This window comes from Erythrolamprus reginae, chromosome Z (genome assembly GCF_031021105.1).
Source record: "Erythrolamprus reginae isolate rEryReg1 chromosome Z, rEryReg1.hap1, whole genome shotgun sequence".
NCBI lineage: Eukaryota > Metazoa > Chordata > Lepidosauria > Squamata > Dipsadidae > Erythrolamprus > Erythrolamprus reginae.
The window spans coordinates 152,211,206-152,233,714 of record NC_091963.1 but is presented as its reverse complement, the minus strand read 5'-3'; the positions used below and the strand labels follow the sequence as shown (position 1 = coordinate 152,233,714).

The window sequence follows — 22,509 nt, the reverse complement described above, 5'->3', positions numbered from 1 at the left end:
CTGTGATTGGCCCACGGAGGTTGGAAGGAAAGAAGGAAGGAGAAATGGAGGAAGGAAGGAAAGGAGGAGAAATGGAGGGAGGAAGGAAGGAAGGAAGGAAGGAAGGAGAAATTCTCTTTCCGTGCCCTTTTGCAAAAGTCCAATAAATACTCATTTTTTAATTGTTCATTGCTTTCATTGGCCTTTCCAAGAAATTTAAAGCAAACCCCTCCCCTCCACCTCTCAGGGGGAATGATGATGATGATGATGATAATAATAATAATAATAATAATAATTTATTGGATTTGTATGCTGCCCCTCTCCGTAGACTCCGTAGGGAGGAAGAAGAAAAGGAATCCAAAGCTACTTTCAGGCAAAGCCTCCACAATGTTTTTTCAACTAACAATGTAGGTCAGTGGAAGAGAGGCAGCTGAAAGGAATATTTTGAAAGAGGTAAAGAACTGCCCAAAAGCAGAAATAAAAGGCAGAGAAAGTCAGAGAGACAGAAGGGTCCCTCCATCTGGAGAATGAAAGAAGGAGGGAGGGAGGAAGGGGGCAATTAATTTATAATTATAAATTATAATTATATATATAATATATATATATAATATATAATTATAATTTATAATTATAATATAATTAACCATATTCTGCCCAATAATATACAGTATTGGGTAGAACTGAGTTAATTATATTAATCCGGCCGTCTAAAACCATCCCAATTTCTCATGCGTCCCCATGGCAAAATTAATTGCCCACCCCTGTATTAGATGATCTACAAGGTCCCTTCCAACTCTACCAATCTTGGTAAGGTGCCTTAAAAACCAGCCGATTGAGCAAGTCCATCTGGCCAGCCCTGCAGTCTCAGCCGCAACCCAACCCCCCCGCCCGCTTTCCGACCATTCTCCCTCCAGGGGTGGCATCATCACGGGGCCCAGGCAGCCCAGCTCAGTTGGCCATGGGACACTGGGGTTTGCGAACAGCCAGGCAGCCCCTCTCGCACGAAGATCGGCTCCAGCGCTGCAGCCCTCCTGCTTTCTCCGGTCCTCCTCCCAGGATGCTGCCGGAGGGGGCCGCTTCCTCAAGAGTCCCTGGCCCATATCTGGCCAATACTCCCATGCTTGTTCCATCTCCGGGGCAGGGAGATCAGTAGTGGGTTGCTACCGGTGCAGTAACGGACTGCGCACCGGTAACAGCTGCCCCATTGTGCAATTTGTGTGCGACTGCTCCAGTCACAGTCCTATGGGCACCGCCATCTCCCCCCCCCCTCAGTTTTTCATATTTGTTGCTTCGCGTACAAGTGCAGAAGCAAAATCCCACAAGGGACGCGCGTGGGAGAGAGATTTTGGTGGTTGTTTTGTTTCTGCGCACACACAGAAGCATGAAGACCACCAAAATCTCTCACGCGTGCGCATCCCCTCACAAGATTTCAGCGTGTTCTTCCTTCCTGCGCACGTGCAGAAGCAAAGACATGCCGGGGGCACACACACACCAAGACAACTGAAACTGTGTGCCAGTAGTGGTGGCAATGCGCTCTGAGAGAGATACATGAAAATCTCTGGGGTGGGGGTAGGGGTGGAGACGGGGGTGCTTCCCCGAAATCTCCCACAGGCTCAGGCCAGGTAGGGGTCATATTGCAGGAGGAATAAGATGGAGTGGCTGTGGGTTTTGCCTCCCAAGGACAATCCCATCTGTCCGTCCATAACCCGGGGGGGGGGAATTACTGACCCCCTCAGAGAGGGTCCGCAACTTGGGCGTCCTCCTCGACCCACAGCTCACATTAGAGAAACACCTTTCAGCTGTGGCGAGGGGGGCGTTTGCCCAGGTTCGCCTGATGCACCAGTTGCGGCCCTATCTGGACCGGGACTCACTGCTCACAGTCACTCATGCCCTCATCACCTCGAGGCTCGACTACTGTAACGCTCTCTACATGGGGCTACCTTTGAAAAGTGTTCGGAAACTTCAGATCGTGCAGAATGCAGCTGCGAGAGCAATCATGGGCTTTCCCAAAAATGCCCATGTCACACCAACACTCCGCAGTCTGCATTGGTTGCCGATCAATTTCCGGTCACAATTCAAAGTGTTGGTTATGACCTATAAAGCCCTTCATGGCATCGGACCAGAATATCTGCGAGACCGCCTTCTGCCGCACGAATCCCAGCGACCAGTTAGGTCCCACAGAGTGGGTCTTCTCTGGGTCCCGTCAACTAAACAATGTCACTTGGTGGGACCCAGGGGAAGAGCCTTCTCTGTGGCGGCCCCGACCCTCTGGAACCAGCTCCCCCCAGATATCAGAGTTGCCCCCACCCTCCTTGCCTTTCGCAAGCTCCTTAAAACCCACCTCTGTCGTCAGGCATGGGGCAATTGAAACTTTTCCCTTCCCCCTGGGCTTATAGAGTTTATACATGGTGTGCTTGTATGTATGATTGGTCTCTTAAATTGGGGTTTTTTAGATTATTTTTAATATTAGATTTGTTTACATTGTTTTTTATTGTTGTTAGCCGCCCTGAGTCTTCGGAGAGGGGCGGCATACAAATCTAAATAAACGAAACTAAACTAAATCCGGGTTTTCCTTCCTGAGTGGTCAGTCTGGGACGATTGCTCAACCTGCGCCGCAGAGGGAGTCCCGGAGAAAGTCGGCAAATGCCGCCGCGGCTTAAAGACAGAGACGCTTCTGCTCCTCCAGTTTCACTTTTATTGGCCAGGTTTCTCCCGCAGGAGCAGCCACTCTCCCCCACCCCCCTTCCCCTTACTGACCCCACACCCAGTTTTCCCAGGCACCCTCCCCCACTCCGGCCTGGCACAAGAGGGCAGCTGAATCCTGGGCGAGTTAGTGGTTAGTAGAAGCCTCTGCTGCAGGAGATCATTAAAAATCCCCCTTTTCTTGTTAATCTGCTATGCTAATGGCACGGGCGGAGGGAGAAACACCCCCTCCCATCCAGGGCTGGGGACGGCGTGAAAGAGCTTCAGTCCTGACTTCACCATAGGGCAGGGGGAGAACTGGGGTGCAGGAGGGTGTCCCCCCACAGACCACCCCTTCTGCTCCAACTGAAGGAAGAGTGGAAAGGAGGCCACACTCGCTCCGTCTGAACCGCTTTGGCTAAAGCCTCTGCAAGGGGTCGCTTCAACCATTTGGACCACATAAAATGTCCCAGCCGGATGGATCTGCCCTGGGTTCGAAACAGCCCCAGAAACGGACCCACTGTGAACTCAATATCAAGAAGCTTCCCGTAAGTTTTCCTGACCCAAACTGCCCCCAATGCACTTCGTGGTAGGTTGCCCTTCAAATCCTGTCGTTCCTGCCAGCACGGTTGCCCTCGAGGGGCCCACGACGATGGGAGTTGTAATTCCACACATGGGCAGTGCGGAGAGCCTGGGTTGGAAGAGGAATCACCTCGGAGTCCAAAGAGGCCCACGTGTTTCCTTTGGTTGAATATTGGCGCCCACTCGTCCTCTGGCACAAGGAAATGGATCGAGGAAATTGCTTCCGGCTATCTGGAAATCTGCAGGAGAGCTCAAAGCCTCCTGGGGCACACAGGAAGCTCTCCCGGCTGGGTCACTCTGCCCAATGTGGTCCCACAAAAATTGTCCCGAAAATAGTGGAAGACATTTGCATCCCGCAGAACACACAGTTCTTGTTCCTCCTCGCCTCCTCCTCCTCCTCCTCCCCCAGAAACATCTCTTTAGCCAAAACATGTCCGGCCTCCTCATTCCTCTCCCCGCCCCTGAGACAAAGGCACGTTTTGTTCGTCTGTGACAAGGCGTTTAGGACCACTGCCGGTCCTGAATGCAGGGCCTGCTGCCGGCCGCTTACAGTTCAGTGCAGGTGACAGGGGTCAGCCCATGGATCAGTAGGGTGGGCCCCAGGTCGGTGGTGAGAATCTCCAGCTGCTCCAGGTAGCGCTCGTACTGAGAGGTGTCAGCGGGAGGCCGCGGCAGGTAGAGGAACCGCACGGCCGTCTGACCGCCTTGCTTCCGCAGCAGCTCGTTGACCGAAGTCAAGTACTCGTCCGTCACTCGAAAGGTGGCCGCGTTCAGGAATGTTTCCCCCAAGAGCTTCTCTTTTGGGGGGCCCTGAATCTCAGCAGGACTTGGCTCCGTGGGGCCTGTAGGCTGGGCATGGCTCTGGAAGGTGGCCACCTGGTCCCAGGTCACGATCTTGATGGTGGCCTTGATCCTCAACTTGGTCAGCAGCTCCTGCAGTTTCTTCTCCTTGCTCACCCAGCCCACGTCCCCCGATTCCACGCAGATGAAGAGACGCAGCCGGGCGCCCTTCCAGGAGCTGACCATGGTGAGGATACAGGCCATCTGGAGGAGGAAGAGGCTGCAGATGTCCACGTAGGTGGGCGTGTTGGGGCGCAGGAGGTTGAGGGGCCAGACGTCGATGTAGCGGCCTTCCAGCCGCTTTTTGGAAGCCGAGGACGAGAGCAGGTCCTTGTCCAGCAGGTGGAAATAGCGGGCCAGGCACACGTTCTTATGCATCTTCACCGCGTCCGAGATAATGGCCACGTACTCGGAGGGCTTCAGAGCCCGCTGGTTCACCGTCACCCGCACGGGGGAGAAGTGGGCTTGCAGGGCCGCAAGGTCCACCCCAAACTCATCATTCTCTCGGGCTTGGCTGAAGGCCGGGTCCTGCAGGAAGTAATCCTCGGGCACGCAGTCGTCGTAGAAACCCAGGACCAGCGTGTTGGGTTTCATCCCGCCTGCAGACAAGGAAGGGCACAAACCACGTTGACTCGGCTGGCCCGAGGGGTTTCCAAAAAAGGAGGACCAGCCAGCCTCCCCCGCCCCCAGCATCAGTGGTGGGTTGCTACTAGTATGGGAGAGCAGGGTTTCCCAACCGTGGCAACTTGGAGATATTTGGACTTCAACTCCCAGAATCCCCCAGCCAGCGAATGCAGGAGAATGCTGGCTGGGGAATTCTGGGAGTTGAAGTCCAAATATCTCCATGTTGCCAAGGTTGGGAAACACTGTGGGAGAGGATGGCACACCAATAGTGAATGGTGCACTTTGTACGCAACTTCGGTTCTCTTGCATGTGTGCATGCACGTCCCAGCATGTTTTTGCTTCGTGTGCATGTGCAGGAGCAAAATCTTTGTGTGCATGCACAAGATTTTAGCTATTTTTTGCTTCTGCGCATGTGTGGAAGCAAAAAAACTGCCGAAATCTCTCAGGTGTGTCCCCTCGTGAGATTTCAGCACATTTCTGCTTCCTGCACATGCGCAGAAGCAAAAACTAGCCAGGACGTGTGCACGCATGAGAACTGACGCAGCGTGCGCAGCGCACTGGCAGCAGCAGTAATGGCTGCCGACCAGAGTTAACAATCCAGGTTTCCCTTGGGGACCCTGCCAATATTTTGGTCTCTGGAGTGAGGGCAGCCTGGCTTAGTGTGACCGAAGGCTCCACCCCACGTCAACGGAGGAATTTCTCTCCCGCCTCCGTAGTGCCCCCACTGGCTTCCCCCCTTCTTCTACTGGAGGTGCCGAGAGGGGCTACCAATCGGGGCCCAGGAAGCCATCCTGTGGCAAGGTTTGGCCCAGTGGCGAAGGCTCCGGCTTAAAAACTAGGAGATTAGGAGTTCTAGTCCCACTTTAGGCAGGAAAGCCAGCTGGGTGACTTTGAACCAATTGGGCGCGACCCGTCTCGCAGGCTGGTGGTTGTGGGGAGATAAGAGGAGGGAGGAGCACCAGGTATGTTTTGCACCGTCGTTCATGCATTAAAAAAACAGATAAATAAAGGCAGGATATGAATGAACGGATTGGTTTGGTTTCCCCAAAAACAATCTGCCAATCTGTGGATGGGGTGGGACGGGGGGGGGGGGCTTCAAGGGGCAACCTTCCAGCCCACCCACTCACCCCCGGCTCCTCACCCAGGCCCGTGATCCTGAGGAGGTGCTGCGTCCCCTGCCGCACGGAAGGCGACAACGTCAGGTCCACGAAGGCTTTGATATTGAGTTTGTCCACCAGGCTGAGCCAGAAGTTGTAGTGGGCCTGGACGGGGTCCGAGGGCATCGTGTCTACGGGAGAAACAGCAAACGTTGCAGTGACAAGGCAGCGAAGTGCCTCCCACTCCCAACCCCTCCAGCTGGCGCAGAAGGATACCATGGTCGATGGTATCGAAAGCCGCTGAGAGGTCAAGAAGCACCAGGACAGAGGACAAGCCCCTGTTCCGGGCCCTCCCTCCGTCTTGGGCCCTACCGGGACACCGTTCCAGGCTGTCGTGGGGGTGCAGGCATCTGGCAGGCATGTGTGCGCCCGTGGGCATGAGATTTAGCTTCCGCACATGTGTACCAAGTGAAATCTTGTTGGAGGATGTGCACGCCGAACGATATTTTGGCAATTTTCGCAGATATTTTTGCTTTGGCGAAAATCAGCGAAATCTCACTTGCACGAGTATATTCTCTTTTTTCTTAAAAAAAATTATAGTAGATTTTAATGGATTTTTAAAATAATGATGTATGTGCATGCACACTACATAACACACAGTGCTCAGTGATCTGTGCTCCCAGCACCAAACAACATTCAAACCCCTCCACTCAGATGAGGGTGAAGATGCTCGCGCTAAATAATAAATCTCATCAGCGGCTCAAGGTTGACTCATCCTCCCACCCTCCCGAGGTGGGTCAAAGGAGGATTGTGGGGGCAACAGGCTGGCTCAGTTTTTAAAAAGTGCTATTGCTAACATGTTGTAAGCCACCCTGAGTCTAAGGAGAAGGGCGGCATTAAATAATCAAATAAATAAACCCTCTGTTCAGGGTGACCCGGACTTTGACTTCGATTGGACTGCAGTGTCGGCTGACAATGAGCCAGTCGAGGTGACTGGGGCCTGTCCTTGTCCATCTGTCTGGGAGGAGTTTGACCAGGTGACACCTGATGAAGTGGACAAGGCCATTGGAGCTGTGAGTTCTGCCACCTGTATGCTAGATCCATGTCCCTCTTGGCTGGTTTCGGCCAGCAGGGAGGTGACACGGAGCTGGGTCCAGGAGATCAGGGGTCAGTCCTCTCCCCCCTGCTATTTAATATCTACATGAAACTGCTGGGTGAGATCATCCAAGGACATGGGGTGAGGTATCATTAATATGCAGATGATACCCAGCTCTACATCTCCACCCCATGTCCAGTCAACGAAGCAGTGGAAATGATGTGCCGGTGCCTGGAAGCTGTTGTGGTCTGGATGGGTATCAACAGACTCAAGCTCAACCCAGACAAGACGGAGTGGCTGTGGGTCTTGCCTCCCAAGGACAATTCCATCTGTCCATCCACCACCCGGGGGGGCGGGGAATTATTAACCCCCTCGCAGAGGGTCCGCAACTTGGGCGTCCTCCTCAATCCACAGCTTACATTAGAGAACCATCTTTCAGCTGTGGCGAGGGGGGCGTTTGCCCAGATTCGCCTGGTGCACCAGTTGCGGCCCTACTTGGACCGGGGGTCATTGCTCACAGTCACTCATGCCCTCATCACCTCGAGGTTCGACTACTGTAATGCTCTCTACATGGGGCTACCTTTGAAAAGTGTTCGGAAACTTCAGATCGTGCAGAATGCAGCTGCGAGAGCAGTCATGGGCATTCCTAGATATGTCCATGTTTCGTCATCACTCCGCAGCCTGCACTGGCTACCCATCAGTTTATGGTCACAATTCAAAGTGTTGGTTATGATCTATAAAGCCCTACATGGCATCGGACCAGAATACCTCCGGGACCGCATGCTGCCGCACGAATCCCAGCGACTGATTAGGTCCCACAGAATTGGCCTTCTCCGTGTCCCATCGACAAAACAATGCTGTTTTGGGAAGAGCCTTCTCTGTGGCGGCCCCGGCCCTCTAGAATCAGCTCCCCCCAGAGATTAGGATTGCCCCCACCCTCCTTGCCTTTCACAAACTTTTGAAAACTCATCTATATCGCCAGGCATGGAGGAATTTTTATATCCTTAGCTGTCTTGACTTTATGTATGGTGTGTTTGGGTTGTATGATTGTTTTTAATAGGGGTTTTAAAAACTGTTTTAACATTGGATTTGTAGATGATGTTTTGTTGTGAGTCGCTCCGAGTCCTCGGAGAGAGGTGGCATACAAAACTAATAAATTATTAATTATAATTATATTATATTAAGTATTATAATAATAATGAATACTTTATTGTCATTGTATATACATAATATGCCCATGCAACGAGATTCGTATGACGCCAAAGACCAATCTCAACATACATAACCATCCAAAAGAACCCGCCACAATTTCCCACCTGAACCATCCAACATCCACACAACAGACCTATAAGGCACACCCTCATTTTGCGCAAGCATCTTCACACGGGATTTCACTTGCTAAACATGTGCAGAAGCCAAATCTCGCACAGGTGCGTGTCGGGGAAGGGCAGCAGCGTGCGCGCCCTGAAAATCGCTACCGGAGCTTGGTACCTCACCATTCTGGTAGCGATCCATCTCTGTTAAAGGGGAATGAAAGACACGGGATCCGTGACGTCCCGTGGAAGTGGAGCCCACCGGGAGTCCGCAGAGCCCTACCGAGGTCCCCGATCTCCACGTGGCCCAGGACGAAGAGGCCCCCTTTCTTCAGGTGGTTGATGAACCTCATCAGCTGGGCTCCACCACGCGGGTTGGCCACCATCAGCAGGATCTGCGGCCGCCAAAACTTGACGTGGTCCTTGCGGATGTCGAGCAGCAACAGATACTTCCGGACCTTTTTGGAGGGTTGGGGGAGGAAGAAGAGTGGAAGACACACACACACACACCGTTAGCCCCACGGTAGACATCCCCCCCCCCCGGCCTTCAGCTTGCAATGCACTCGACATCTGCTTCTCCTTGACTTACAACCACAGCGGAGCGCAACGTTTCTGTTGCTGAGTGAGACCGCCGTTGAGTGGGTTTTGTTCCCATTTAGCGGTTCACAGTGCTTTACGGCCCTCTCTGAGCAGTTTACGGAGTTGGCATATGCCCCCCCCCCCAACAATCTGGGTCCTCATTTAGGGACCTTCCTTGCTGCAATTGTTAAGGGAATCACCACAATTGTTGTTAGGAATATGGTTGTTAAGAGAAACGTGGCTTGCCCCTTGGCGTTGCTTGTCAGAAGGGATCGTTTGACCCGCGGGTCATGAATATGAGACAGATTTATTTATTTGGATTTCTCTCTCTCTTATTAATCTAGCCATCTAATCTTTCTCTCTCTCTTTCTATCAATCATCTATCATCTCTCTCTATCTGTCTGTCTGTCTAATCTATTTATATCTACCTACCTACCAACTTACCTGTATCTATTTATATCTACCTACCTGTCTGTCTATTTGTACCTACCTGCCTACCTACCTTTCTGTCTGTCTGTCTCTATGTCTCTATCTATCTATCTACCTATCTATTCATATCTACTTACTCATCCCTCCCTCCCTCCCTCCCTCCATCTATCTATTGTATCTATCAATCTACTGAATCTATCTATCTATCTATCTATCTATCTATCTATCTATCTATCTATCTATCTATCTATCCATCCATCCATCTACCTATCTATTCATCTCTCTCTCTCTCTCTCTATCCATCCATCCATCCATCCATCCATCTATCTACCTATCTATTCATATCTATCTATCTATCTATCTATCTATCTATCTATCCATATCTATTATCTATCTATCTATCTATCTATCTATCTATCTATCTATCTATCTATCTATCTATCTATCTATCTATCTCTACCTACCTATCTACCTACCTTTCTGCCTGTCTGTCTGTGTGTGTGTCTCTCTCTCTCTCTCTCTCTCCTTCTCTCTCTTTAGATCTCTAGGCCGCCCTCCTCCAGAGACTCAGGGCGCCTGGCTCCCGTCCCGTGTCGCACCTGGTGGAAGATGAGCGCCTGGCTGATGTAGCCCCAGGAGGAGGCAGCCGAGCGCAGGTGGATGAAGCCCAGCAGGAGCAGCATCAGCCCCAGGCTCCCCGAGGCCCCGGCCGGACTGATCAGGAACATCATCACCAGGCAGGAGACGATGCCAAGCAGGCAGGTGTGCCAGGAGAACAGCTGGAAGGTGGGACTGTGGAGACGGAAGGGAGAGAGGGAGGGAGGGAGAAAGGGAAGAAAAAAGGAAGAAGGGAAGAAAGAAAGAAAGAAAGAAAGGAAAAGCAGATAGAACAAAAGGAAAAAAGAAAGGAATGAAAGAAAGAAAAGGAAAAGACAGAAAGAAAAAAGAAACAGAAAGAAAGAAGGAATGAAAGGAAATGACAGAAAGAAAGAAAGAAAAAAGAAAAAGAGAAAAAAAATAAAGAAGAAAATAAAAGAAAAAGAAAGAAAGAAAAAGGAAAGGAAGGAAGGAAGAAAGAGGGAAGGAGGGAGAGGGAGAGAGAGATGGATATATGGCTTTTAAGGTCATAGAAACACAGAAGTCTGACGGCAGAGAAAGCCCCCCTGGTCCATCTAGTCTGCCCTTATACTATTTCCTGTATTTTATCTTACAATGGATCTATGTTTATCCCAGGCATGTTTACATTCAGTGACTGGATTTACCAACCACGTCTGCTGGAAGTTTGTTCCAAGCATCTACTACTCTTTCAGTGAAATAATATTTTCTCATGTTGCTTTTGATCTTTCTCCCAACTAACTTCAGATTGTGTCCCCTTGTTCTTGTGTTCACTTTCCTATTAAAAACACTTCCCTCCTGGACCTTATTTAACCCTTGAACATATTTACCGTATTTGTCAATGTATAAGACGCACCTTTTCACTTCAAGGGGTGGACGGGAGGCTGCTACTTCCGCCGCCGCTGCTTCTAATGGAGTCTGAGGCAAACGGGCAGCGCTGTGTTCCCGTCAGATCCGCTTCCTCCTTCCTCCTCAGCCGCCCGGGTTTTGGTTCCCTCCGAAGAGGGGTGGCTGAGGAGGAAGGATGAAGCGGATCTGACGAGAACGCAGCGCTGCCCGTTTGCCTCAGACTCCATTAGAAGCAGCGGCGGCAGCGAAAACAGCAGCCTCCCATCCTCCCCATGTTGGAAGGGCGAAGGCCGGGCCGATCCATCCGCTCGCTATTTGTCCCTTCGCGGCATCCTTACATCAAACCCTGGAGGGGCAAGTAGCCTGTGGAGATGAGCCGCCGCGTCAGCAGCAGAGCTCCTAGGGCACCAGGAGGGCAGTCCCGTCGTTTCCGCTCCCAATCTCAGGATGTCGCAAGGGAGGCGGAGGTAGTCAGAGCCTGAGACCTTCCCACACACCTGCTTCCCCATGGTCCTCGCAGGGATGTAACCGCTTGAGCCACGGGGGAAGCGCCCGTCTCTGGGGGGAAGTAGGTCTCTGCATTGGGGGCACCGGGACAAGTGCCATGGCCTCAGTGAAGCTTTGAAGACCCCTGAGGTAGGAGTGCAAGGGTCTTCAAATCTGGCGAGTTTAAGGCTTGTGGACTTCAACTCCCATTTCTGAGCTACTATGACTGAAGGAGGAATTCTGGCAGTTGAAGTCCACAAGTCTTGAAACTGTCAAGTTTGAAGTTTGTAAAAAGTGTACATGGTTTTAAAAGGTATTCTCCTACACTGGTATTTTATTAAACAATATGTAATACTACACCATTTGGTTCAGAATAATTTTTCCTTGTTTTCCTCCTCTAAAATCTAGTTGCATCTTATACACCGAAAAATACGGTAAATGTTTCGATCACGTCCCTCCCTTCCCTTCTGTCCACCAGACTATACAGACTGAGTTCATAAAGTCTTTCCTGATAAGTTTTATGCTTAAGACCTTCCACCATTCTTGTAGCCTGTCTTTGGACCCGTTCAATTTTATCCATATCTTTTTGTAGGTGAGGTCTCCAGAACTGGACACAGTATTATTCCAAATGTGGTCTCATCAGCACTCTATATAAGGAGATCACAATCTCCCTCTTCCTGCTTGTTATACCTCTAGCTATGCAGCCAAGCATTCTACTTGCTTTTCCTACTGCCTGACCACACTGCTCACCCATCTTGAGACTGTCAGAAATCACTACCCCTAAATCCTTCTCTTCATTATTTTACATTTGGAAACATTAAACTGCAGTTTCCATTGCTTTGACCATTTATCTAGTAAAGCTAAATCATTTACTATATTACAGACCCCTCCAGGAATATCAACCCTATTGCACACTTTAGAGTCATGGGCAAATAGGCAAACCGTCCCTACCAAACCTTCCCCTATGTCACTCACAAACATATTAAAAAGAATAGGACCCAGAACAGACCCTTGTGGCACACCGCTTGTAACCTGTCTCTGCTCAGAATACTCGCCATTAACAATAACTCTCTGATGTCTACGCTTCAGCCAGCTTGAAATCCACTGAACTATCCAGGGATTAAGTCCAATCTTCACTAATTTATCTATCAGCTCTTTATGTGGAACCGTATCAAAGGCTTTGCTGAAGTCCAGATAGGCAATATCCACGGCACCACCTTCATCCAACACCTTTGTGACATAGTCAAAGAAATCAATGAGATTAGTCTGACATGATTTGCCTTCAGTAAAGCCATGCTGATTTGGGTCCAATAAGTTATTGTTTTTTAGGTGCTGATTTATCCTCTTTTTGAGTAGAGTCTCCATCATTTTAACTACAACTGATGTCAAGCTAAGGTCCCTCCCTCTCCATCTCTTCTCCGATTGGAGGGCCCAGCTGAACCCGCAGACTCCCCCCCTGTGCCCTCCCCCTCCTCCCTCTGGGGAAGCTGCACCCACCGGAAGTTGGGGGCCGAGGCCCACTCGAGCGCCAGGCAGGCCAGGTCCACGGCAGCATAGGCGACCAGGTAGAAGACGGTGACGATGCCCGCAATGGTGTTGAGTTTCCCGACCAGGAGCACCAGCTGCGGAAGGCAGAGGTCCTTAAAAAGGGGAGGGGGAGGAGAACCCACCAAAGCCACCGCAGCCCCCCCCCCCAGCCGGCAGGTGGGTTGCCTTGTGCTTGCTGGCTGGGGAATTCTGGGAGTTGAAATCCAGATGTCTTAATGGAGTCTTGCTACATTTGGAGACCCCCAGCGATAGATGAAGGCTAAAGAAAACTACTGTATTTTTCGGAGTATAAGAGACACCTTAGTTTAGGGGGAGGAAGATAAATATGGGGGTAGAAATCTGTCTCTGTCTCCCAGCAATTTGGCTTCCAGCAAACAGCACAAACGATATACACTGTTTCCGTGTATTTCTGTGGCTGTGTGCCTGACCCATATGGAAGGGCAAAGAAATGGGAGAAACGTACATGATGGCAGTATATCAATGCCAGAAAGTTTCCTTAAATGTAGTCACACTCACTGCTCCCAATTATTTAAGCAGATCTACTTCTAACAAGTCAGGGTTTCACTCAGCTGCCTTATCTTAATTCTGAGGCAGGACACTGCTGCATTTCAGATTATACTTGTTACAGATGCTTCTTAAAATTGATGTGGATTTCTGTAAGTATAGTTATTCTCCGCTATTTAAAAAGAAGGTGCAATAGTGCTGGGCCTCTTCAGATCGAGCATTTATTTTTAAAAAAGCTTCTTTGTTTTGTCAAGTTGTTTGGAACAATAATAAAGCGTCTCAAAATTCATTTATGTCACCAAACTTGGGGCTACTAGGCTACTGCCCCCCAGGCCAACGAAAGCTATGCGAGTTAGTGGATTGAATGGGTGTGAGTGTTTTTATGGTCTTTGGCTTTTTAGGTTGTTAGTTATTAATTGGATTTAGGATGTTGTATATTGTTATTTCATATGTTGTAAGCTGCCCTGAGTCCTCAGAGAGGGGTGGCGTAAAAGTCAAATGAATGAATGAATGAATGAATAAGAAAGAAAGGAAGAAAGAAGTCTTTAAAAAAAAGGTGTTATCGACTTACGAAGAGTAAATCCGAATCCAACCGAACACTTGTAAGAGCTCATATTAAGACTTACAAAGTGGCGCTCAAGGCGGCAAGATGCGCATATCATGCCGCCTTGATTGCATCAGTGGAATCCCGCCCGGCCGCTCTGTTTAGGGAGACCCACTCCCTTTTGAATCAGGGGGGAGTTGGGGAGCCCTTGCAGAGCAGTGCAGAGGAGTTTAACTCGTTTTTCACTGATAAAGTCACTCGGATCCGGCCGGACCTCGACTCCGATTGGATAGCAGTGTCGGATGACAACGAGTCAGTCGAGGTGACTGAGGCCCATCCTTGTCCATCTGTCTGGGGGGAGTTTGACTTGGCAACACCTGATGAAGTAGACAAGGCCATTGGAGCTGAGAGTTCTGCCACCTGCTTACTGGATCCATGTCCCTCCTGGCTGGTTTTGGCCAGCAGGGAGATGACCCAGAGCTGGGTCCAAGAGATTGTCAACGCTTCCTTGGGGAGGGGGTACTTTCTGGCTCCTTATAAGGAGGCACTTGTGCGCCCTCTCCTCAAGAAGTCTTCCCTGGACCCAGCCGTACTTAATAACTACTGTCCAGTCTCCAACCTCCCCTTTATGGGGAAGGTTGTTGAGAAGGTGGTGGCGCTCCAACTCCAGCGGTCCTTGGAAAAAGCCGATTATCTAGGCCCTCAACAGTCTGGCTTCAGGCCCGGAAACTGCTTTGGTTGCACTGATGGATGATCTCTGGTGGGCCCAGGACAGGGGCTTGTCCCCTGTCCTGGTGTTTCTTGACCTCTCAGCGGCTTTCGATACCATTGACCATGGAATCCTTCTGTGCTGGCTGGAGGGGTTGGGAGTGGGGTGCCTCAGGGGTCGGTCCTCTCCCCCCTGCTATTCAATATCTACATGAAACCGCTGGGTGAGATCATCCAGGGGCATGGGGTGAGCTATCATAAGTATGCTGATGATACCCAGTTATACATCTCCGTCCCATGTCCAGTCAGCGAAGCAGTGGAAGTGATGTGCCAGTGCCTGGAGGCTGTTGGGGCCTGGATGGGTATCAACAAGCTCAAACTCAAACCCAACAAGACGGAGTGGCTGTGGGTCTTGCCTCCCAAGGACAATTCCATCTGTCCGTCCATTACCCTTGGGGGGGGAGAAATTATTGCCCTCCTCAGAAAGGGTCCGCAACTTGGGCCTCCTCCTTGATCCACAGCTGACATTGGAACATCATCTTTTGGCTGTTGCAAGGAGGGCATTCGCACAAGTTTGCCTGGTGCACCAGTTGCGGCCCTATTTGGACAGCGGGACATTGCTCACAGTCACTCATGCCCTCATCACCTCGAGGTTTGACTACTGCAACGTTCTCTACATGGGGCTACCTCTGAAAAGTGTTCAGAAACTTCAGATCGTGCAGAATGCAGCTGAGAGAGCTATTGTGGGCTTACCTAGGTTCGCCCACATTTCTCCAACACTCCGTGGCCTGCACTGGCTGCCGATCAGTTTCCAGTCACAATTCAAAATGTTGGTAATGACCTATAAAGCCCTTCATGGCATCGGACCAGAATGCCTCTGAGACCATCTTCTGAATCCCAACGGCCGATAAAGTCCCACAGAGTTGGCCTTCTCCGGGTCCCGTCGACTAAACAATGTTGTCTGGCGGGCCCCAGGGAAAGAGCCTTCTCTGTGGCGGCTCCGGCCCTCTTGAATCAACTTCCCCCAGAGATCAGAACTGCCCCCACCCTCATTGTCTTTCATAAATTGCTTAAGACCCACCTATACCGCCAGGCATGGGGGAATTGAGATATTTCCCCCAGGGTTATATAGTTTTATGTATGGTATGCTTGTGTTTTATGTTTTTTATATAATGGGTTTTTAGATATTTTTTTCTTTTAAATATTAGATTTGTTTACAGTACACTGTTTATTATTGTTGTGAGCCACCCCGAGTCTGCGGAGAAGGGCAGCATACAAATCTAATAAATTATTATTATTAATTATTATTATTATTATTACTTCCTTGCGGCAAACGACAAACAGCCGATTTCAGCACAGTTCTGATTAGCACCAGAAAATAAAATCCTGCCTCTGCCTCCCCCCGCCAGCAATTTGCCTCCATGAAGCATTAGTTTCACTGTCATTTCAGCACATGGGATTGCCAGCAACTTCCATCAATCAGTATTGTTTTTAATGGGGCATTTGGTTACAATAAAATTGGGGGGGACGACGAATGTTTAATTAAAAATTAATTTTAAAAATTATTTTAAAAATAATAAAAGGATAATAAGCAAATCTGGCTTAAAATTAAAAGGCATATTAACCAGAAATAGTAACCATCTTGGTAAATTAAGCAAACAATTTAATAATGAAATAATAATTAAAATAATAATTTTGGGGGGAAATTGTTTAAAATTAATTGGTAGGCATCCCAGAAGACAAAATTAGATATATAATTTTAGGTTTTTTAGAAGCACGATAACTTTAGGAAAATGTACCCACAATAAATTGTTTTACAGGTTAAGAATATATGAATGATTTACAAAATATAGAAGCAGGTGTTTACTGTATTGTTACATTTGATGGCACTGTATATGTCCGTATATAACCCATCTATGTTGTCAGGCATGGAGAAATTGATATATCCCTAGCTGTCTTGACTTTATGTATAGTGTGTTTGGGTTGTAGGATTGTTTTTTAATAGGGGTTTTTAAAACTTTTAATACTGGATTTATATATGATGTTTTTACTTGTTATGAGCCGCTCCAAATCCTCAGAGAGGGGTGGCATACAAATAAATTATTATTATTATTATTATTATTATTATTATTATTATTATTATTATTATTATTATATGGATTAATGGATGGATTATTGGGGGGGGATTTAAAATTGCAAAAAAAAAATAGATGCACACAAATTTTTATCCTATCATGGAGGGTAAAAAGTTCCGTCTTATACTCTGAAAATTATGGTAACTAACTGCATCTGTTATTCTTGGTTCTTAGATTGGGGGGGGGGGGGGCTTACCTGTGCGAGACCCCAGGTGTAGAGGACGGCCACCCATGGGTTGCCGCCTCGGGAGACAATCTTAGCCGGAGCCAGGACAATCCCTGCGAGGAGAGAATGAAGCAGGGAATGGACCTCCCTGGCTGGGAGGAGGAGGGGAGGGTCCACCAATGGGGCTTTGCGGCCGAGAGGAGTTCACTCACCGAAGAGGTCATCCTTGGCCAGAGCGTGAAGGATGCGAGAAGCACCAATCAGGTTGCTCATGGAAGCCGAAAGCGAGGCGGAGTAGATGCCCATCAGCACGAAGGGCGGCCAGACGTTGATGGACCGGAAGAAGCCGTAGTCGCCTTTCAGGAGGGCCCTGGCGGGGAAGACGGTGACACACCAATGTGGGAGGTGGGTGCAGGCTCCACCCCCTGCCAGCAACCCACTACCCAACACACCTCACCCATAGACGGCCTCTCCCCCGATTCTTCCTGTCACGTCTGACCCCACTGCTCCACCCCAACGCCAGCCCTCAGTCCATTTGCCTGGACATCTGCAGCCGAGAGCGAGGGCAGGAGGCGCTTGCCACCTGCCCTCACACTCTGGGCCACCTGTAGCCACTCACCTCTCGCAGGTGAAGCCGGTCATGAAGAAAAGGAAGAAGTAGATGATGAAGGTGTACAGGACGGCCACAATCGTCCCCTTGGGGATGGCGGCACTAGCGTTCTTCAGCTCCCCTGCAAGAATCGACGCAGTTACCCCCCCCGTCTGCCCAACGGACCCCAAGCCCCTCCCCCAGGGCCTTCCGCACCTCACCTGACATGTTGGAGCCGGCCATGATGCCGGTGCAACCGTTGAACATGACGGCAAAGACCGTGGCGAAAGACATCATGTTGTTGGTAGTGTAATCCTGCGAGTACATGGCTACGTGGGGAGGGGAAAGATACAGGCTATCGGGGGGAGGGCACAGCTGCCTCTGTCCCACAGCTGCATACAGCCCTGTGTTCTACCTCCCCATGGCTTCTTCACCTTGCCACAGGTCGCCCAGTATTGTCACCGGGCAGCCCCTGCTGATGCTGCCGTAGATCCCTCTCCCCGGCTCAGGGGACATCATCTTCATTTAATGACCCCACAATCCCTCACATTGGAGTGAAATCTGGGCAACCTAAGGGGGCCAGCAGGGTTTTTTCATGGCCTGACACCATTCCCTGTTGCCGATGAGGAGTTTTGATCAGCAGACATATTCTCAGTGTGTCCGGAGACAGAAATATCTGCCTCTACCTAGGATCGAACTCCTGAGTGTGAGGCGAGAACTCCACTTCTAGACCACTGCACCACTCCATCCCTATCCGGCCCTTGTCCTCCCTCCTTGCCAACCCATCTGAAGGGCCCCTCCCTACCATACATGTTGTCCCTGAGGGTGGAGATGTTGAAGCCCGTAAAGGAGGCGTTGAAGGTGTGGTTGCGGCCATGGGAGATGGTGATCTCTCGTGGGGAGACGGTGAAGAAGCTGACGAAGATGGTGACGAGGACCAGGTTGACCAGGAGGAAGATGAAGAAGGCTGCGCGGGAGTAGATGTGCGCGCCCACCAGGCACACCAGCAAGCATAGCAACAGCACCACCGAGCTGTAGAGGAAGCTGTAGAGGTAGCCCTGAGGGAGGGTCTTCAGGCCCGGTGGGTCAGATCCATCTGGGCCAGGAAGAGAGAGGGGGGGGTCTTCAGGAGGAGATTTGCACCCATGTTCGGAGCACAACGGGACAGGCAGCTGCACACGCACTGCGCTCCAACCCCTCCCCCATGGCTGGAAGCCCACCTGCTCCAAAAACATCCAAAATGGCTTCCACCAGCCCGAGGACGTAGACGCCGCAGGCGCAGACGTTGGCCAGGTAGAACATGAGGCCGATGCTGCCCCCGAACTCGGGACCCAGAGTCCGGCTGATCATGACTGGGGGGTGCAGTTAAGGCAAAGTTTCCGTAAAAACAACATACACATGCAAAGGTTCTCAAGGAAGGTGAACCAAATGGCCACCCGACATAGGGCGAGTCAGAGATGCCGAACGTTGAGGGTCCCTTCCTTGTACCAGACTTTTGGGGGGGATTGGTGACCCCAGAGTGCCCCCCAACTTTCTTCCCATCTGGGCAGCCCCCCACTCCTTCTGTCAAGGTTCCAGGTAGAATCCAAGCTAAGTCAGTCACAAGGCACACCTGGGGATGGAATTTAAAGGAGATGCAGTTGGGAGGGGTGTTTGTCGGCAAGAACTGCTGAATTAATCTGGTGTATATTTTATTTATTAATTGGATTTATATGCTGCCCCTCTTCAAGTTGAAAGAGAGGCCTTCATTCCTGGCTGTCAAGGGTCCAGGTAGCATCTGAGCTACATCAGAGTCCGAGTCACAGGGCTCCTCAATGCTCCAATTTATTTCCAGAGCCATCCTGGCACCTAGGCCGGGAAGCCTGGATCTGAGTTTCCCACCCAGTTGAAAGTTCACATCCCTTGTTCCCCCCACCCACAAACTTGTCACGTAGTCCACTCAGATTGTGCCAGCATGGTCGGTCTTCCTTCTGCTTCCACCCAGGTGGGTGGGCACAGGATGGCCTTGAACCCCTCGAATGAATGCTTTGTGGCTGCATCTGTTCCCTCGTGAAAATCCCCCCTCTCAAGTGCCCATCAACATCAGGCCTTCTGCAGATAGGGTGGCAAGCCATTAATTCATCACCAGCTTCTGCACCAGCTTGACATCCTACGTGAGATGCTTTCCTTCCAAAGGAGCACAAATCCCATGGGCCACACATCTCCTGCATCTGCACCATCTGGCGTTGGGATGGTGGGGAGGGAGGGAGGGAGGGAAGGAAGGAAGGGGGAGGGAAAGAAGAAGAAGGAGAGGAAGGAAGAAGGGAGGGAGAAAGGAAGAAAGAAAGTGAAGGAAGGAAGGGAAGGGAAGGAAAAGAAGGAAGGAAGGAAGACTACACCTGGCTGGTACCTGGGATGGGAGACAGCTGGAAGGACAGATTGCCCACACCTGGATTCTCCGCCCCCCGGCATCTTTCACTGCTGCCACCCCCCCCAATCTCAGCCCCTTGGTGGGGGGGGGGGTTCAGAATCCGCAAAGGATACAGTAAGCCCCCCCGGCCTTGACGGCTCCGTTGGTGGAGATGGCGCAGACCGAGAGGACCGTCAGGGAGATGATGACGTAGGCGACCACCAGCATCAGCAGCGACTGCAGGAAGCCCGCGTGGCCCACCACGAAGCCTGTGGGAAGATCGGGGAGGGGGAGAGGGGGGGGTAAGCTCTGAGCTCCTCCCCCTGCTGGGAAGTCTCCCCCCACCCCAAAGAGGGAATTTGGGCTGGACCCTAGGTGGAAGCAGATGTTAAGGGCCATCCTGCTTGTGCAGTGGGGGTTGGACTAGATGACCCCACGAGGCCCTTCCCATTCTTGTTAATCTGGTTCGATTTAATTGGGGGGGGGGGGTTCTCCTGCTTGTGCAATGGGGCTGGACAAGGTGACCCCACATGGTCCTCTCTGACTCTTGTTAACCTGACTGGATGAGAGGTGAAAGTGGGTGGGGGGTCTCTCCTGCTTGGGCAGTGGAGGTCAGACTAGATGACCCCACGAGGTTCCTTCCCACTCATTAATCTGATACAATTTAGTGGGGGGGGGGTCTCTCCTGTGTCTGTAATGGGGTTGGACTAGATGACCCCACCAGGTCCTTTCTGACTCTTGTCTGATCCAATTTAGTGTGTGTGTGTATGGGGGGGTGTTTCTTCTGAGAGGGCAGTAGGGGCTGGACTAGATGGTCCCATGAGGTCCCACAACCTTACCGACTCGCATGAAGACCACGATGCTGAACATGGACAGGACGGTGGGCACCACCACCCCGAAGAACGTGGAGAGCTGCCGAGCCGGGTCGGGGGTCCCTCCGCCGGAACTGGAACCGCTGGACCCCGAGCCCACCACCAGGGGCGCCTCTTCCTGGCCGACCCCAGCCATCTCCGCCTCCCCAGAGGCCCCAAAGAGCCGGTAGCTGAGCAGTGGGGAGCTCTCAGTGGACATGGCCTGGAAGGGAGGGGGGTTGCGAGGCCCTTATCTGTGGGGAGGGGGGCGGGAGAAAAAAGAGGGGGTGGTCAGAGGCAGACACACACACACACACACAACTCGGTTTGCTTGTGTTTCCCTCCCCTTTTAGGGGTGAGGGGGGGCTCTTTGATAAAGCCTCTCTGTTCAGAGGGAGTCTATCTGCTCAGGTAAGAAGAGGGAGTTTCCTTGTGCCCCCCCTCCCCAAGGCACGAATGGGGTCTCCCTGCACCCCCTAAAACATGAAGGGGGGCTTCTTGCATCCCCCCTCCCCAAGACAGACTTCTGGAGGGGTGGGGGTGGGGGGGGCTCTTTGATGGAGTCTGTCTGCCCAGGAGGGGGGAGGGGAGGGCTCTCATTGCCCTCCTCTGCAAGAGGGAGCCCCCACCTCCCGAGTGGGGAGGGGGCCTCGAGGGGGATGCCCCCCAACTGAAGGGAAGAAAGTGGGTAGGGGGAGCTCTCCTGCCCCCTCCCTGAGGGAGCCCCCCCTTCCCAAGGCAGACTTCCGGGGGGGAAGGGCTCTTTGGTGGAGCCTCCTTGTTCAGAGAGCGTCTATCTTCCCGGGGGGGAGGAGAGGGAAAGGGGAGGGGGATCCGTGGGCGCCCCTCCCTCCCTCCCTCCCTCCCCGGGCTGCTGCAGGTGGGGAAGGGGCGTGGAGGGGGATGGCCCCATCGGGAGGGAGGGAGGGAGGGGAGTGGGGAGGGGGCTCGACCCACCTGCTCGCTCCGGCTCTGCGCTGCTCGTCACGGGTTCGGCATGTGACCGGGCCGGCCAGGCCCCTCGACCGCCGCCCGCATCCTTCGGCCCGGAGCTCCGATGCTGCCGGGAGGGGTGGAGGAGGGGCCGGGGGCGGGGGGAGAGGCGGGAGGCGGGGCCAGGGAAACGCCCCTCCCTCCGCTTGGGGAAGGGAGGAGACCAGGGGAAAAGTGGTCCTCCGCCCATCAGCCGGCCCGCCGCCACTTTCCCCGGGTGCGGCTGCAGAGGGCGGTGGGGGGCTCTTCGCCACGGTGGGAAGACGGGTTGGGGGGGGGCTGTTTCCCACGCGGGCTGCTGGGACGCGGTGAGTTCCTGAAGTCCGAAGCCTCCATTGACCATATATGAATGGATGGACGTGTATCTCTCTCATCCTCCCATCTATCAATTTATCTATCTCTCCCACCCTCTCTCTTACCCCTCTCTATCTATTTATCCATCCATCCACCTATATCTATCTATATCATCTCTCTGTCTATCTATCTATCTATCTATCTATCTATCTATCTATCTATCTATCTATCTATCTATCTATCTCTATATATCTATCCTTCCTTCCATCCATCCATCCATCCATCCATCCACCTACCTATCATATCTATCTATCTATCTATCTATCTATCTATCTATCTATCTATCTCTATATATACTGTATATCTATCCTTCCTTCCATCCATCCATCCATCCATCCATCCAGCTACCTACCTATCATATCTATCATATCTATCTATCTATCTATCTATCTATCTATCTATCTATCTTCTATCTATCTATCTATCTATCTATCTATCTATCTATCTATCTATCTATCTCATCTATTCATCCATCCCACCATTCATCCAGATATATCTATTTATATTTTCTCTCTACCATCAATCTTATCCATCCATCTATCCATGTATATCTATCT

The 22,509-nt window shown here is 51.3% G+C and overlaps 1 protein-coding gene across 1 annotated transcript; it reads right to left on the bottom strand.

Moving 5' to 3' along the window:
- Positions 1–2,657: 2,657 nt before the first annotated feature.
- On the bottom strand, positions 2,658–21,679 carry SLC12A9 (solute carrier family 12 member 9). Its single transcript, XM_070766830.1, has 14 exons — positions 21,563–21,679; positions 20,594–20,859; positions 19,889–20,023; positions 18,586–18,717; positions 18,171–18,461; positions 17,587–17,694; positions 17,396–17,507; positions 16,989–17,146; positions 16,807–16,889; positions 12,669–12,793; positions 9,821–10,013; positions 8,497–8,671; positions 5,849–5,995; positions 2,658–4,682 (listed from the first exon to the last, which is right to left on the bottom strand). The coding sequence occupies exons 2-14, from the start codon at positions 20,823–20,825 to the stop codon at positions 3,790–3,792; spliced, it is 2,784 nt and encodes a 927-aa protein (XP_070622931.1). The 5' UTR covers positions 20,826–20,859; positions 21,563–21,679; the 3' UTR covers positions 2,658–3,789.
- Positions 21,680–22,509: the final 830 nt, after the last annotated feature.

Excerpts from the sequence above, each read along its gene's own strand:
- SLC12A9 (XM_070766830.1), bottom strand. The coding sequence starts at position 20,825 with ATGTCCACTGAGAGCTCCCCACTGCTCAGCTACCGGCTCTTTGGGGCC. Across the intron at positions 17,508-17,586 it reads GGCCGGCTCCAACATGTCAG|GGGAGCTGAAGAACGCTAGT; the intron begins GTGAGGTGCGGA and ends CGATTCTTGCAG. Across the intron at positions 17,147-17,395 it reads ACCGGCTTCACCTGCGAGAG|GGCCCTCCTGAAAGGCGACT; the intron begins GTGAGTGGCTAC and ends CTTCCCCGCCAG.